The sequence below is a fragment of the Labrus bergylta genome, chromosome 13, assembly GCF_963930695.1.
Source record: "Labrus bergylta chromosome 13, fLabBer1.1, whole genome shotgun sequence".
NCBI lineage: Eukaryota > Metazoa > Chordata > Actinopteri > Labriformes > Labridae > Labrus > Labrus bergylta.
Genome location: NC_089207.1, coordinates 17,686,758 through 17,702,369, shown reverse-complemented (window position 1 = coordinate 17,702,369; position 15,612 = coordinate 17,686,758). Strand labels below are relative to the sequence as shown.

The 15,612-nt window shown below is 43.2% G+C and overlaps 1 protein-coding gene across 1 annotated transcript; it reads left to right on the top strand.

Annotated features, from left to right (window-relative positions):
• The first annotated feature begins 601 nt into the window (after positions 1-601).
• Positions 602-15,061, top strand: igfbp5b (insulin-like growth factor binding protein 5b). Its single transcript, XM_020636551.3, has 4 exons — positions 602-1,309; positions 10,513-10,727; positions 10,854-10,973; positions 11,693-15,061. Exons 1-4 carry the CDS (start codon positions 976-978, stop codon positions 11,828-11,830), a joined length of 807 nt encoding a protein of 268 aa, XP_020492207.1. The 5' UTR covers positions 602-975; the 3' UTR covers positions 11,831-15,061.
• Positions 15,062-15,612: the final 551 nt, after the last annotated feature.

Sequence of the window (15,612 nt, the reverse complement as noted above, 5' to 3'; positions counted from 1 at the left end):
GTTCTGAGGTTTTCAAAGCAACTCATCTGAAATGTACATCATATTTTGCACTTGATTTCACACAGTGATCCAGCGAACTGAAGTGGGAGACATTGTTCAAGATTTGTGTATGTGTGTGAATAAAGTGCCTTTTGGAAAGACGCTCTCTAATCCTGGACAATTTTGTTTCCATGAATCTCCAGGAGAATTCTTTAACACACTGTAAAAACAGCATGACACACGAGTGAAACTTAACTGCTGTGCATAAATGACTTGTTGGGAAGGTCTTTTTTTTTTTTTGCAGTGTGGGGCACTTTAAATATCTTTTGGGGAGAATTTGAATCTACAGATGTGCAGACAGTGACAGCCTGCAGGTTTTGTTCTTTTTTTTCTTGAGGATTTGTCTGCTGAAATGTTTTGATGAGGGCTGCGTTGCTCTCCTGCACCTCGGCATCAGTTCAGCCTTCAGGGTGAAAGAGCGATCCTCCTGCTGCTGAAAAAAAAAAAAAAATGTTTGGCCGCCTGCCAAGCCGTGGAACAAGTGCGCCTCCCTTCCCTGGTGTTTAGCGTATTCATAGTTAGGGGTTTGGGCTCGGCTGTTTTTAAAAAGGCAAGGCAGCTCTCAAGTTGATCAGTCTGCTCAGGAAACTTCTGCTGGAGAAAGTATTGGAGTCCTTACTGAAGGGGAGAGAAGTTGAGATTTTGTGCAAAGACTTGCCTTGTTCCTTGAAGACATCATCTCCGGGAAAATAGCGCATATATATTTTAAATTGTACATTTGAGCAGTTTTTGCGCGGTGCACGGCGCAAAGTCTGTTATTAATGTTATTCTATTTTTCAAAATAGATAGCAACACTCCTGGATAAAGACTCTTGGCTTTAGCTTTAAAAATCGGATTATCTGACTGAGGCATTGTGCTCATTAGACCAGTCTACTTTTCCCCCCCTCTTCTTCGCATTTGAGGTTTATACCATACTAACTGAAGAGAACACCAACAATGTTTCTGAGTTTTTGCCTCTTGGTGACATTTATCTTGGGGCTGTCCGGGTGCTTGGGCTCATACGTGCCGTGCGAGCCTTGTGACCAGAAGGCGCTGTCCATGTGCCCTCCGGTCCCGGTCGCCTGCCAGCTGGTCAAGGAGCCGGGCTGCGGCTGCTGCCTAACATGCGCGCTGTCCGAGGGACAGGCGTGCGGCGTTTACACCGGGACGTGCGTCCAGGGCCTCCGCTGCCTGCCAAGGAGCGGGGAGGAGAAACCTCTGCATGCCCTTCTCCACGGCAGGGGAGTGTGCACCAACGAGAAAGGATACAAACCTGCCCACCCACCCATAGGTAAGACGCGCATAGGCTGCCTGCCTGCCTGCCTGCCTGACTGACTCAATGCATGCATGGAACCAAATTGTGAAAAATGTGCGGCTGCAGTTATCAGAGCTAGAGGAGAGAAGGGTCTTCCCTGTCCCCTGTGTCTGATCAGGTCGTTTCCCATGCGGGGATGTGCTTATGTGCTGTGTTTTTAACATGCCTAAATTACAACATATCAAACCTTAGTGGATTGTTTTGTTGGTTTTTTTTGTAAAAAAAAAAAAAAAAACAAATAAAAAAAAAAACAGTCTTTTCTGTTCACTGTTTTTATCATTTCGATTGTTTTCATCCTTTTTCGCCACCTCGCAGGGAGCCCAGGTGGTTCCCTCTCCTCAGACTCCTTTGGAGCATGAAAAGCCGCCACCACTGCTTTCTGACAGACCGTTTGTTTGACAGATGGTATGAGGTGCCATCTCATTAACTTTTATCCACTGCCTTGATTAAACTGGCTACAGGAGCTTATTCTCCTTCTCAACGCAGGTCTTTATGTTGGGACAGATACGCACCTTGATTGCCTTGTGCTCAGCATCCAGCTGTCATGACACTGTTGCGTTGTGCTACATCATTAAGATTCTCAAAACCAATATAATATAATGTAAGGTGAACCAGCGATTCTTTGTGGTTGTGCGCCCCGGTCCCTCTTAAGCTGTTGCGGGCTGGCTGGACGCTCCGCTGCGGTTACGCACATGCCATTTCCCGGCTGATTTGAGCGTCTAGTGCGGGGCTGTCAAACTGCGGTCCAGGCAGAGCCAGAAGAGGCTGACAAGGATCTAGAGAGTCTATATTTTCACGTGTACATTTCTAAGGTAGCGCCAGTTATTTAATGCATTTCGCTTAATGGTTTGAACCTCTCTGCTCTTATCTTTACGCATAAAAAACACAAACAGTGGAAGACTCCAAACTTCGGTTGAGAAATGTATGGAGGGAAAATGTGGGAACCCCTTTAAGTGGAGCTTATTCTGCAAATGACTGCCTTTAACATCCACTCCTGTAACAAGTGTCTGTCATACCCACTATTTTCCATCCTCATGGCAGAGCGCAAAAATGTTTGTTTTTTTTTCTCTGTTTTGCATTCAAATGTCATTAAATCTTCCCAGACATTCGGAGAAAAAGTGCAAAGAGGTGCCACTTTGCAAACTTTGGGTCCTGATAGATCAGAATTGAGACAGATTTAGGTCTGCAGGCTCACCCTAGCTCTGTGTTCAGAGTCGGATTACCACTAAATCTGCAGCCTGTGCGTGAGAGAGACACAGAGAAAAGAGAGAAAGACACAGAGACAGGCAGACACAGAGAGAAAGAGAGTGGAGCCAGCAGCCCTGAATGATTTAAGACATTTCTTAGTGTTGCAGAGAGCAGTCCGCTGTCACTCAGGAGTTTTAGCAGCTTGTCAACAACTAGATAAGTAGGTGGGAACCACAGAGGTTTTGGCTACAAGCCTCATTCTATAAAGCAGGGCTACCACTGGGCTCATTTAGGCTGTTGACAGCGTCATTAGGGTGTTTGAACACAGAGAGCAGCCCTCACCTCTGCTTTTAATGATATTACAGGAGAATGTGGTTTCCGTTGAGTGTTTTTGTACTAAAAATATCCAGCATACTCTGTGTTCTGCGAAGAGAAGTGAACAAAGTAAAGGTAGGGTCTGTGTTTGTGTGTGTGTGTGTGTGTGTGTGTGTGTGTGTGTATGTGTGTGTGTCTGTGTGTGTGTGTGTGTGTGTGAGAGCATGTGTGTTTGCTTGGGCGGGGCTGTGTGGGTGTCTGGGTGTGCATTGTGTGTGATTGTTGTGAGTGATGACACCTTGGGCAGTTTTGCCTCACTTGGGGCTTAACACACACACAAACACACACACACACACACACACACACACATACACACACACACACACAGAACCTGACTTCTTTGTTGGCCCACAGAGGTAATCAGAGCATCTTTTCCTGCCTCTGGCGCTGCATTCATTGCATGGGCGCTCAGTCACAAGGCAGTGATTCAGCAGAATGCCCCCGGCTTTCTCTCTCTCTCTCTCTCTCTCTCTCTCTCTCTCTCTCTCTCTCTCTCTCTCTCTCTCTCTCTCTCTCTCTCTCTCTCTCTCTCCCTATGTGTGTGTGTCTCTCTCCACCCCTCTGAAGGCCCTTGTGTCAAACAGCTCTGTGGATGGGTGTACTGGTGAGGTGAGCCTCTGGTTTCCTGCGGTGTGGGGTTGCAGCTGTCTGTGTGCTGTACCAGCTGAGCAAGGCAAACACACAGGAGGAGGAGGAGCTCAAGTGTCTGCAACACTCAAGAGGCCATGAGAGCTGCAGCTCTACTAAATATTGACTGGGGCAGCCAAACAATGGGGGAGAGGAATCTTTGCTATCCTACAGTCACTCCCACCCACCCCACACCCCCCATCCCTCTCCTCCCTCCCTTCCACTCCCCTTCACTGCTCATGTTGCTGGCCATCCTAGCTCTGCATCCTGGTCCCAGCGGTGCATTAATTCACATTTTGCTCCTGCGCTGTGATCCCAGTAGTAGCTCGAATTGTAAGCCACAGGAGTTGGTGTGTGCTTTAGGGGCACTCAGAATTTGTTGCCCCCCCCCCCCTCGTCCAGTGAATCAGAGCCTGGAAAGCTTGCCAACAGATATGACTTCATGGCAACAGGCCCCTCGTCCTTCAAGCTCCTGAAAGGGCCTTATGTTTTAGCAGATTGGTCTTTGCCAAGAAACAAAAGATGATTGGGGAGTGGTTCCAAAAACCAGAATACTCCTCACACACATGGACAGAAATACTATGCCCCTTATTAGCATAGCAACAGAAAACCGGGTGCCTTTACTGACATCTTTAATAGATTCATGTTGGCTCTTTGCATGAGTGTAGATGCAGAGTTATTTGAGCCACAGCAGTTATTTGAAGAGTTGGTGATTTCTCACACGTCACATGTCTCTGTCATTGATGACAGTCATGAGTAAGTCAAGCAACTGCAGGCCTCTGATGCTTAATGTTTGCCAGAGAACTCCGCATATGTACGGTCACACTGTTGCATTTCTAAGCACCGTACAGAATCGCTTGTCATCACATACTTTTAGAGAACCACTCAACTTGGAGAACCGCCATCTGCTGCTTTCCAGCGTCAGTGACACAGCTGGTTACCAGGTCAAAGCTGAGAAACTGCTGCAAAAACGCTGATTCTCATCAACCATAGACTCAGGCTAATGACAAAACAGCTTCTTCTTTGGATGTTTCATGCTCATACAGACATGCCACGTTTGATATAGCTCCGGTCACGTGTGCCCGCCCCAGCTGCTTGACAGCTTCATGACGGCCTCATGCGAAAGGAAAGACTGTATGTGGTTTTCCATCCGTCTCACCTTGAACATCTGAGACAGTGCAATGAAAGCTTAGCATGCTGCAACTGATCTGTTGCAGGTGCTGGGGAGGGAGAATTTATAAGAAAGGTCATTTAGTTAAGATACTGCATGAGGTTTGAGAGAAAAAGAGTGCAAATCATGGAAAATGTGATGTAGAGCTAGATTATTTCAATGCTACATTGATACGGATTGATGTGATTTTGTCTTTGCATAGCATTTTGGAGCTATAGTACGATCACAGGGACAGTCCCAGTACCGAGGCTGTCAGTGGGAAGCACATAACCTCTTTGGCACACTTGCCTGATTTCTCCCTATAAAACTTTACAGTGGTATTTGTACAGCTTATTGGTCACTGACACCTAGCCTGCTGGTGGCGACAGCTGTGAAAGAAATCAGCACTCACTGTAGTCTTTCTAAGCTCGGAGCGTGGGATTGAAAAAAACAGGGCAGCGATGGCCACATGCTGGAAAATGATGTCACATGTGTTGACACTTGACCTGTGAACTGTAAGCTGTCCTGAAACACCTGGTTACATGTTAGCATGGTGCCGGAAAGAAGCAGAATCATCTCTTTGTGCGTACATGTAAAAAAAAAAAAATGTATTCCATTCGAAAGCTCGTAAAATAATAAAGGTTTGTTAGAGATTTGAGAACAATAGAAGCTTCAGTGACTTCTCTGAAATGTTGGTGTTTATGAGAATGTGAGACACGTGAGACACATGAACCTTTTATTGTTCCCTGTCCAATTACATAAGGCCATCTTTGGCAATTAAAAATGGCTCTTCTTGAATACTTACTTGTTGACGCGTAGTTTTGATCACTCAGAAGCACAATGAAGACATTTTTTTGTCGTAAAATTTATGCTGAACCGAACAGTTCATGCATTGAGTTACAAAGACTTCCCATTTGCTCATTCTTGGGTGTGCCGTGATTGAGGCGGTTTTTACAGATAATTTAACAATGTGCTCAAACCACAATAATGTTGAAGTTCAACCACGGTGATGTTTCTTTTTATGTTGCTTGAAGATCAACTTTAACACTACATCCCGGGACACACTCGCCTAAATAACTGCTGCTGGTGCCTCTGGGGAGCTAGAACATCGTCACACCCAGCAATTGTGTTGTGGTGATGATGACCCAAAGAGAGGTTTCATCCGTCCATGTGGCTTGTTGCAAACCCACACCCAGATGTAGGATTGAACCTCAGACCAGAACTAGGAATGTACAGTAGAAGTGCTTGATCTGCTAATGTCCTTTTTCATGTCCAGTTTCAGTGTGAATGGAGAATTTATTTACAGTGCGGAAGCTGTAAACAGTTCAGACGGTTTGCTTACCTACAGCAGCATTTCCGTCTTGGATGGATATTGCATCCTCTCAAAAGTCTCTGTTTTGCGATTTACAATCCTTGAATTGTTCTTGTTGCTATTTATACCATGCATTCAGAAAAGCAGGAAACTTTTTGATTGCATTGAACATATTCTGTGTGCACAATACCATGGGAAGAGTTATTTCCTGCATTTTTAGAACAACAAATTCCAGCCAAACTACAGGACATTGGGGTCAAAACATAAATCCCTTACACTTGGGGGTGCTCAAACCAACTCATGGACACGTTCATATTTTCTTCCTTCTCTAAACTGCGTTTGAAGGGAACATTATTCAGTCATCAGACTCAGTCTTCTCATGTAACCAGCCTTTGTGCATTGCCAAGTCATGTGCAAAGCTTGTGTCTCCACTGATACCTTGTACCTTTTATCTGCAAATTCTCTCAAACACCAAAATCCTAACAGTGCTGCAAGTTTGAAAAGTGTTTTTATTTAACCAATATTTAAGTGTTCATTTCGAACTATTGTTTGTGCTTCTACACACATATACCCAGGGTTTGCATGACTCTGCAGGTTAGTTCATACCTCCTTTTCTGCTCCAGAAACTGCAGGGTTATCAGGCCATGGCCTTGCTTTCAAATATTAAGTAGCAGAGGCAGCCTGAGCCTGACGGATGGTTTACTTATGTTGTGCTTTATATGACACAGTCCCTCAGGCCCAGTTATCCCTACATTATCTTGTCCTCCCCCCCCCCCCCCCCCCCTTGAGATTAAACAGCACCTCTATTCACCACTCTCTTACATTTTGTAAAGGTGTAATTTCAGACTTAGTCAAAGGCAGGACATAACATATGTGGTTGTGATGCTGGGAAATCAAATGAAAGGTGGGGGGATCTATTGTTCTGCCTTTTTTGCAGTCTAAACGCTATTATTATGGTCTTAAAGATGCAGAGGAGGGAAGAAATCTGAAGAGGTAGCTTATCTTTCATGCTTGGACTGTTGCCTGTAAGAAACTTGGGATATTCATGAAGCATAATTGTGTGCAGATGTTAATTTTTAAACAGAGAAGTATCAGGTGCACCTCCTTTGGCTACTCCACTCCTCTCGTCCTAATGAAATCTTAAGCTTGAGCAGAAAGAGAGAGAGAGAGAAAAAGAGAGAGAGATGGCAGCAGAGCTTTGGGCTCGGCTGAATGGAAGAGCTGCACATGACTTGGCTCACTTGGCTCGTTGCCAGCATCTTGGCTACGTTTCAGGAGTTAAACACAGACCCTCTAAGCCTCCTTTACAAGCTGGATACCCTGAGCATGGAAAAACTGAGTATTGTGGCTGAAGCGAAGAGCCCACTTCAGAAAAGATGAATCTTGTGATTTTGTGACTGCAGGAGCAAAGAAGCTGTCTCAATAAAAGCTACAATGCTGATGAATAACCTTTTCTATCCCATGTTTCTCCTCAAAATACTCTGAAGAGACATATTTTGCAAAGTGACTGACTTTTAAGGAGAATATAATTGTCTCATGGCTTAGACCAATCTTAATCTGGCCATTTATATGCTCAAATGCGATTACACATGAAACAAGAATGCACGTTAAAAAACACAGTCCTTATTTTCGAGGGCATATTTCATTGCCAAATATGTGGCATTTTAATCAAATGCCCTGAGAAACTATTGGTCTGTACAGCAGAAATAAAGAGTTTTTCCACAGTGGTCACATGCATGGTGTACATAGGAATGCTTGTTTGACATATTTATTTATAGCGAGTCATAGCCTCGTAGTCTGAGCGGGGGAGACACAAGGACATATCTAAACACAAACCAAGGCCTGCCAAGTCATGAGTTGTGAGATTAATTTCAAAGAGACGGTAGTGCAGCGCAGAAGCCAAAGACCCAATTCTGGTAATCACCCTACCCCATCGCCCTCTCCCCCTCCCCTTCACCCTTCCGCCTTCCCCTCCCAGAGACTCCAGACGCTCATGCTGTGTCAGGCTCTTTGAACATCAGTTTCTCAGAGCTTGTGTCCTTGTAACGTCTCACTGCCTTTCTCTGCGGTGGCTGTGTACTAACAGGCCAGTCGAGGAAGTTATGGCGACTTGTTAAAAATCATATTTTCCAACTTATTCTCTCATGCCACTTTACAAGTAAGGAAGTTGATTTGACTTTCAGCAGCAGTTGGCCTGCAGTCAGGAGCCAACATTCCTCTCTGGTTCAGTGAGTCTGGCCCTGAGCACCATGGCGGGTTTCCTTGTCAGATAAATATAACCAGGGTCATCCACTGGCACCGTCGCTCCGGCCAGTTGGGGCCTGGCAAAGTCCCCACAATAACTCTGTACTTATGGTACTGCTAAGCCAAGGGGGGAGCTGAGGGCTTCTTTCTGTGGCCTCAAAGAACCTCTGGCTGGGGGTCCGGGCTTAAGAGGCTGAGCCCCAAAGATAGGAGGGGACCAGGGGTGGGAGGAGGGGGCTAGGTTAAGGATAAAAGACCTCAACCTGTGAACTTCCTATCTTGAGGGGACTTTCAGGTCTCTGAGACTGCAGTGCCCCCTGGGGGAGCTGGAACCGTGTTGATAAGTGCATAAGATGTGACAGATATGTACAAGCATTTATACGAGCCCGCAGAGCCACTGGATTTTCCTCAGTCTGACATTTGAATCAGTTTAATGTGGGACACATCGCAGTAAAGTTAACAACGCTCGGAGGCCTTCAGTCCCTGTTCAAGTTTAGCAGTCCAGATAACGTGTTAGCAAATTTTCCAGGCACGGCGTAGGCAACATGTGATGTAGTTTTCCCAAGTTGTAGAGCTCTGAGAGCTTCCTGGTGTTTCTGTGACATTTCTCGCCTTTCATTAAGGACATTAAAAGACACTGGAGAAGTTGTTGGTTGTAGACTGTTGTCACCTCTTTCTTTCAATCCAAATAAGCTCAAACGTGTCTTACATGACTGGATGTTAAGTTATTACGTTACTCTTACATGTAGAGAAGAAGTGAGCGGAATGTTTGGCTGTGTGGGAAAAGCTTTGTTCAAACTCCCGTGTTGGTGCTAAGAGTTCATCAGCTGTCATCAGATCTCGTCTATAAACAAAAGGAAAGCAACAGTTGGTGACACAAGCCCTGGGAAAAGCACCTGCTATTGTACTTTAGTGAGAAACCACGAAAAACAGCAACAAGCTGTAGAACTTGATTTATGCAGAATGTGAATATTTAATATTTAATTATTGTAATAAAGACACTGTTTACCCTTTTACAGAGACATTTTACATTCCTGACTTCACTTCTCGTCCAAATAAAGTTTCACAACTAGTTGCATTATGAAATAACTGAATGTTGAATCATCAAACCTTGTAAATAGACTTGAAACGAGCAACGCAAAAGAGAATTTAAGTCACTGTTTACACCAATAAACTACATTTTAAAGCCTCTTACATGTAGCTAAGTTTGATATAATCATTCCATATGTAACCAATGGTCAGTTGGTGTCATCAGTTACAACATGGCAACATAAAAACAAAAATACAACATATGAACTTTTCAAATTCTTAGCTTCATTTTAGCATCTTTTCCATTCTTGTTTTGGTTTAACTCTGTTTTGTTTCAGTCAAACATAGCCCTCATCAATCTTGCTTCAAGCTGTGGCAGCCAGCTGGTTATAGCAAACATTTTCTCTTCTGCTGTATGCTTCCTGCTAAGCATTAAACTGCTATCAAACAAATATGAAATAATGGAGATGCCAATTTTATGCCTAACCCTAACCCCAACCCTAACCCCCTAACCCTAACCCTATGGTTTCAGAGACCCTAGAAGACAGGAAGATTTTAATGAACACTAGATCTCTGTCTGTGTCCCCTGCACAGAGGGCTGGTTTCCCTTCATTTAATCAACATTATATCAACAATATAAGTTTAGAGGGCTTTTATGAACATATTTTTGTGTTTTTTAAAGAGGTTTTAAGTATTTTTTAATACCCATTGTCCCCTGAGTGCCCGAGCCCCTCGTAGCGTTCTGTCCAGAACTATGCCTTCCCCTTACAGAATCCCAAATCCCTAACTAACCCCTAACCGCCTTCACATATCCTAACCCCTTAAGCAGCAAAAGAGGCTGATGTTTCTCTCAGGAAATAGTGAAGACAAAAAAATAGTAAAAATTATTTCACATTTCCTGTATTGAAAGAATCACAACTCAAATAAATTCAAATGTTTCTTAGGTTTGTCTAAAGGGATTTTTTTGCTACAGTACTGTATGTCGTGGAAATGTGTCACCGTTGTGTAAACAGCTTGTTATACAGTGAGAACTTAAAATAAAATAATCTACTCACACTTCTCTTAGTTTCCAGTAGAGGGCAGGGACAACTTTCCATCCTGCGCCAAAATACATTTTCTATTAGTCTATTATAAAGAACCTGTCAATAATTCACTATACACAACTATTGGATAAAGCATTAATAGGAGGCAGGTGCTGCATTATTGGTTCCAAATTTGACATTAACAAACTGTGTTTTATTTTCCCCGCTGCAGATCATGAGTCTCGAGAACACGAGGACACCATAACCACAGAGATTACAGAGGAGCTGCAGCCGGCCAAAGTGCCACTCCTTCCCAAAGACATTGTGAACAGTAAAAAAGTCCACGCCCTTCGCAAGGAGCAGAAGAGGAAGCTGAGCAAGCAGCGCCTCATGGGCTCCTCCATGGACTATTCCCCCCTGCCCATCGACAAGCATGAGCCTGAGTTTGTAAGTACATGCTGTTCGTAAGAAGCCAAACCTTCATAGACGTTTCATTAAATGTTAGAACACAACAAATGATGACTTCTAAAGACCTGATGATGGATCGTGACCCTGTGCTCTCTTTCCCTATAGGGACCATGCAGGAGGAAACTGGATGGGATCATTCAGGGAATGAAGGATACTTCTCGTGTCATGCCTCTGTCTTTGTACCTTCCCAACTGTGACAGGAAAGGATTCTTCAAGCGCAAGCAGGTGAGGTAGATTCAAAAGGCCAAAATGACCCTGATGAACCTGTTGAAATGATGATTTGATTCTCAAATGGTTACTGCAAGGTTCTGTCAACCAAGTATTTGAAGAGAGAAATGTTTGACTAGTGGATTTATTTAATGTGGAAAAATAAAACTGTTAGCATACTTGTGGACTCTGACATGTAAATGTGTATCATTGGCCCATAGCCGCTTGCATCACTGTTGACTATGATGCAAGTAGCGACCTCCATTGCTCATAAATGAAACCATTACAGTAATGCAAAATAAAGCATGTTTACAACCTGGTTCAAAAATCGAATTTGATCTGCATAGCTCATTTCTCTATTGGTACACATTTACAGAGGAAGATTTTTTTAAATAACTCATCCATTTTGATTGTATTAGGGTTAGCTCAAGAGTTATTCATACATTTGCGTAAGGGATGTGGCTGAGTTGATTGACAGGTAGCCAGCTCCACCTTTGTCTGTTACTAGGTTGACTCGAAAGTGAGCTAACTTGTTAAATCTCAAGCTAACCATTTAGCTATCTAAAGGCTCTATAAATGTGCTTACTAATTTGTTGTCACAACTGTGACCAACTAATGATAGCATGTTTCTTCTTTATGTATTGGACTTTAGCTTGCCAGTTACTACAGTTTAACAACTCCCCACTTTAGTAGTCGCTGTTGTCATGAACGCTAATATCTTGGTTTCTTGCCCACAGTGCAAGCCATCCCGCGGACGCAAACGAGGCATCTGCTGGTGTGTGGACAAGTATGGTGTTCAGCTCCCTGGCACGGACTACAGCGGAGGGGACATTCAGTGTAAAGACCTTGAGAGCAGCAGCAGCAACAACGAGTGAATGGGGGAGGACCACCATCGACCCCTACCCCCCCACCCCAAATCACCACGTGACCCAGGGCCTACGCCTCCTCTCTGAACCACACCTGAATGCTCCGCCCTCTGTACACTTCAAGAGTTTTGTTTTTTCAAATTGAAAAAAAAGGACGAAAAAAATACGAACGAAAGGACAGGCTGAAAAAAAGACACCTGTAACTTTTTCTTCTTCTCTTTTCTGTTGTTGACCAAGCACTCATCTCAGAATGAGGGTAAAAGTCCCAGAAGATTTTGCTAGATCCCTTGACTGTCGCTCATGGGACCCCTTGTATGAGGCGGGATCGCTGGCTGCAGATCCATGAAAATATATGCACACAATGGATATATTTTTATAGAAGCCGAGGGGTTTCAACACAACACTTTGTTTGATGTCAGGTTAAGAAAAACAAAAAGTAATTGTGAGGAAACAAAAAATAATCAGGCACATTGGTTGAAAACAGATCAGAACATGATGCCACTGTGGAACTGACGATTGGCAGAGTAATTTGGTTTTTTGTCTGTTTTCCAAAAGAAAAAAAAAGAAACAATCGATAGGGAAATGCTGTAACAGTTGACTCTATCTGGATATGTGGTTCTGTCAGAGCACTTATTAATAGGGGATCCTGTTTAGAAATGTGTATCTTCACAAAATGACGCGTGCATGAATGTGTGTATGTATACAGTTTGTGTGTGTTATGTATCAGCCGGTGTTGGTGTACGACGGAGTGAGCCTATTACAAAAAGAATGTCCTTTTTTTTTTTCTTTCTCTTTTGTTTGATTTTGTCACAACAAGTATTGCCAGCGCTTGAAGTGGTCTTGGGGCTGGCCTTCTCTATAACCGATGTAAAGTATGTCTCGGGACACAGAGTGTTTGGAAACAAAAGAGTAAGCAGATCGTCACAGATGAACCTATGTAAGTGGCTCTTCGACAATGAAGCTAGCCTGATATGCCAACTGTGCCTATTTAAACAGACACTGCCATGCAGGGCGACACAGAGCTTAGAGAGCGCTGACTCTACCGGTGAAATAAAGTGTTTTCAGCTTAACTGACGGGACTCAAGTTGGACTTCGATCTTTTTCGAGTTGAGTGCATAATCGAAACTTGCCAGTCAGGCCAGTTGCTTCTCTGATTCAGTTGTGTGAAGTGTAGTTTTGTATGGTTTTGTTTGTGCTGTTTTCTTTGCCTTCAGTGAAGTAAAGACCGCCCACTTTTGAGCCATGTTCCTTGATCAAGTGGTTTCCCCTCAGTACTGCTACTACAGTGTAACCATGGTGTATTACATTACTTTTAAATATAGTTATTGAATGTTGTTTTCCTGTAGAAACATAGTATGACAACAATGTAATTGTGCTTGGAACATAAAAAAAAGAAGATTTTAGCCTGTAAAGAATTTGAATAGGTCCTTGTAGCCTGTCGGGAGAATGACCCTGAGTCATTTGATGTCAGGGCAGTCAAAGAAGCTAACCCTCTGAACCCTTCTTGCTTCGTGCCCCCATTGCAAAGGTTATCTTCCTACATCTAAAGGGGGGCATGATCAGAACAAAAAGGTTACAGGTTATAACAGGGTCATTTAACTAGAGTTGTTCTCTCTGTGTGCAAGTCACAGTGCCTTCCTACATGCAAATACATTTAAATAGTGACGTGAAAGTGACATGGATATCCTATGGGGCGATTTCCTTTCTCAGACAGCCCTTTGCTGGAGCTGATACTTGATACATCGATCAAGGGGTGTCGGTTTAGTTCTTATTGAAAGAAGAACATTGAATGTGGTAGATCCTGTAAATGGTATCAGCAACAAATTGCAAAAGCATTTATTATCTCTGCCTGTACCTCGGGGCAATTCCTGGACAAGAATGGTGTGTGAGGGACTCCCTCTTTTTTCTTTGAAAACCAATAAGCTAAGACTCTTGCTTTTTTCATGTGAATGCCAATGTATATGATTGCCAGAGAGGGGAGGCCTAACGGATGGTTGGAGGTTTATCAAGCATTTTCCTTTGCTGCAACAAAAGAGAAATCACATCCTAAATGGCCTCTAGTTGTGAATATATATTATCAATTCTCCTTGCCCCACGTCCAACACCGAAATCCCCACTACCACTTTCGAAAAAAAAAAAAAAAGCAGCTTGCACTTATTTCAGTTACTCACTTTTGATATTGACACACAACGACGTCCTACGATGTGGTATCATGAAGTTAGTGGAACAAAAAAGATTACAAAAAAAAAAAAAAACAGCCACAAAAGCTAAATGTTGTGTTATCTTGTGCTTACCATTCAAAGGTGGTGCTTTGAGGTAATATTTGTCGACAGGGGCTTTGCAGCCCATGCCTGGGACCTCCTTTACAGCAACATCTTTTAGGGAAAAAAATAGATCAAAAGTAACACAGCTAGAGAAGTTCTTATGGCCAATTGCACAGAGATGAGAGTAAAGGTAGTAAGGGGGGAAAAATGGATAGAGGAGAGAGGAAAAGAGGAAACGCAAGCGCCATGGGCAGCGGTCATAATCAGGGCCTAGCCACTTCCCCTCAACGGGGTCACCAATTGCATGACATTAGAAACAGTTAGCAAGACAGTTACCAGGAGTCATGGAAATCTGGGGAATGTAACACTAGTACCAGCAGCAGAGTATCAAGTTTCACTTTGATTTGATACTCTTTTGAGCCAAAAAGCAATGAAACATGGAATATCCGGAACCATTCATACATAGTATATGTGAATACTTCACTGTTCCAGGTATTTGTTTCTTTTGTCTGGATAACAGGTTGAGGTTCAGGCTCTAACAAAGTCATTTCAGTGACTTTCTGTTCCCCACACCTACTGAAAGGCAGTGTCTTCCTCAGGTTTCACATCTCCTACTTGGTTTAAAACTCATATTCACATTACATAATAGAGTAGCACAGTTACGACAGTACAGCTATCTTTCTGAGTACATAACACTTTCTGGATGTAATGAGACAATACAATTGGTTCGCATAATTTGGTGTTCACTGGCTTGTGAAATATACCCATCGGTGGCAGGAGGATAGTGGGAAACAAAATGGTCAGTATTTGGAACAACATAAAACAAATAAGAAAAAAGACAAAAAATCTCAAATTATTAAAGTGAATATCACTGTGTAATATTTATTCAACTTGTAATTTATGTACTCTTTTAACCTTTGTCTTTTTTTTTGTTATGACAAAGCATTTATTTAAATAAAGTTATGTATTCATTTAAGCACTCTGGCAAGGTTTTCATTTCTGGCATGGCATTTTGAAAAAGGAGGTGAGTAGCCACTGAATTGGCTTGAAAAGAACAGTTTGAAGCGGAATCATCCTGATAGTAAGCGCTGACTAATCTCCGAGGCACGAGCTGATAAACCTCTTAGGCATAAGTCTGAGACACCCAGGCTAGCCCACAAGGATCTCATGCAGCATGCAGGATGTGACTTTATAAAGCCTCGCCCGAGGGCAAGTCACCTGGTTTTCAACACCATAGTCAAAAAAGATTGCACAGGAACAAGGAAGTCATTTACCATGAGTTTGAACTTCAAGGGGGGGATAACATCTAGCAGGACCAGCTCACTATTCAAATGACTGGGAAGAAGAGATTTATAGCCTGGAGGAGGCTTCATCATGTTATGGAAACCCTACCTTTATTAGTACTTAAAGGCAGAATGGTCTCCCATGAGACATGACTTATCACAAAGGCATACACAGGCTGCTAATTTTTGCAGTGCATACACTGCAAAAACCTTGAATCTTAGCAAATGTTGTTGTCTAATGTCT

Excerpts from the sequence above, each read along its gene's own strand:
- igfbp5b (XM_020636551.3), top strand. The coding sequence starts at position 976 with ATGTTTCTGAGTTTTTGCCTCTTGGTGACATTTATCTTGGGGCTGTCC. Across the intron at positions 1,310-10,512 it reads ACCTGCCCACCCACCCATAG|ATCATGAGTCTCGAGAACAC; the intron begins GTAAGACGCGCA and ends TCCCCGCTGCAG. Across the intron at positions 10,728-10,853 it reads ACAAGCATGAGCCTGAGTTT|GGACCATGCAGGAGGAAACT; the intron begins GTAAGTACATGC and ends CTTTCCCTATAG.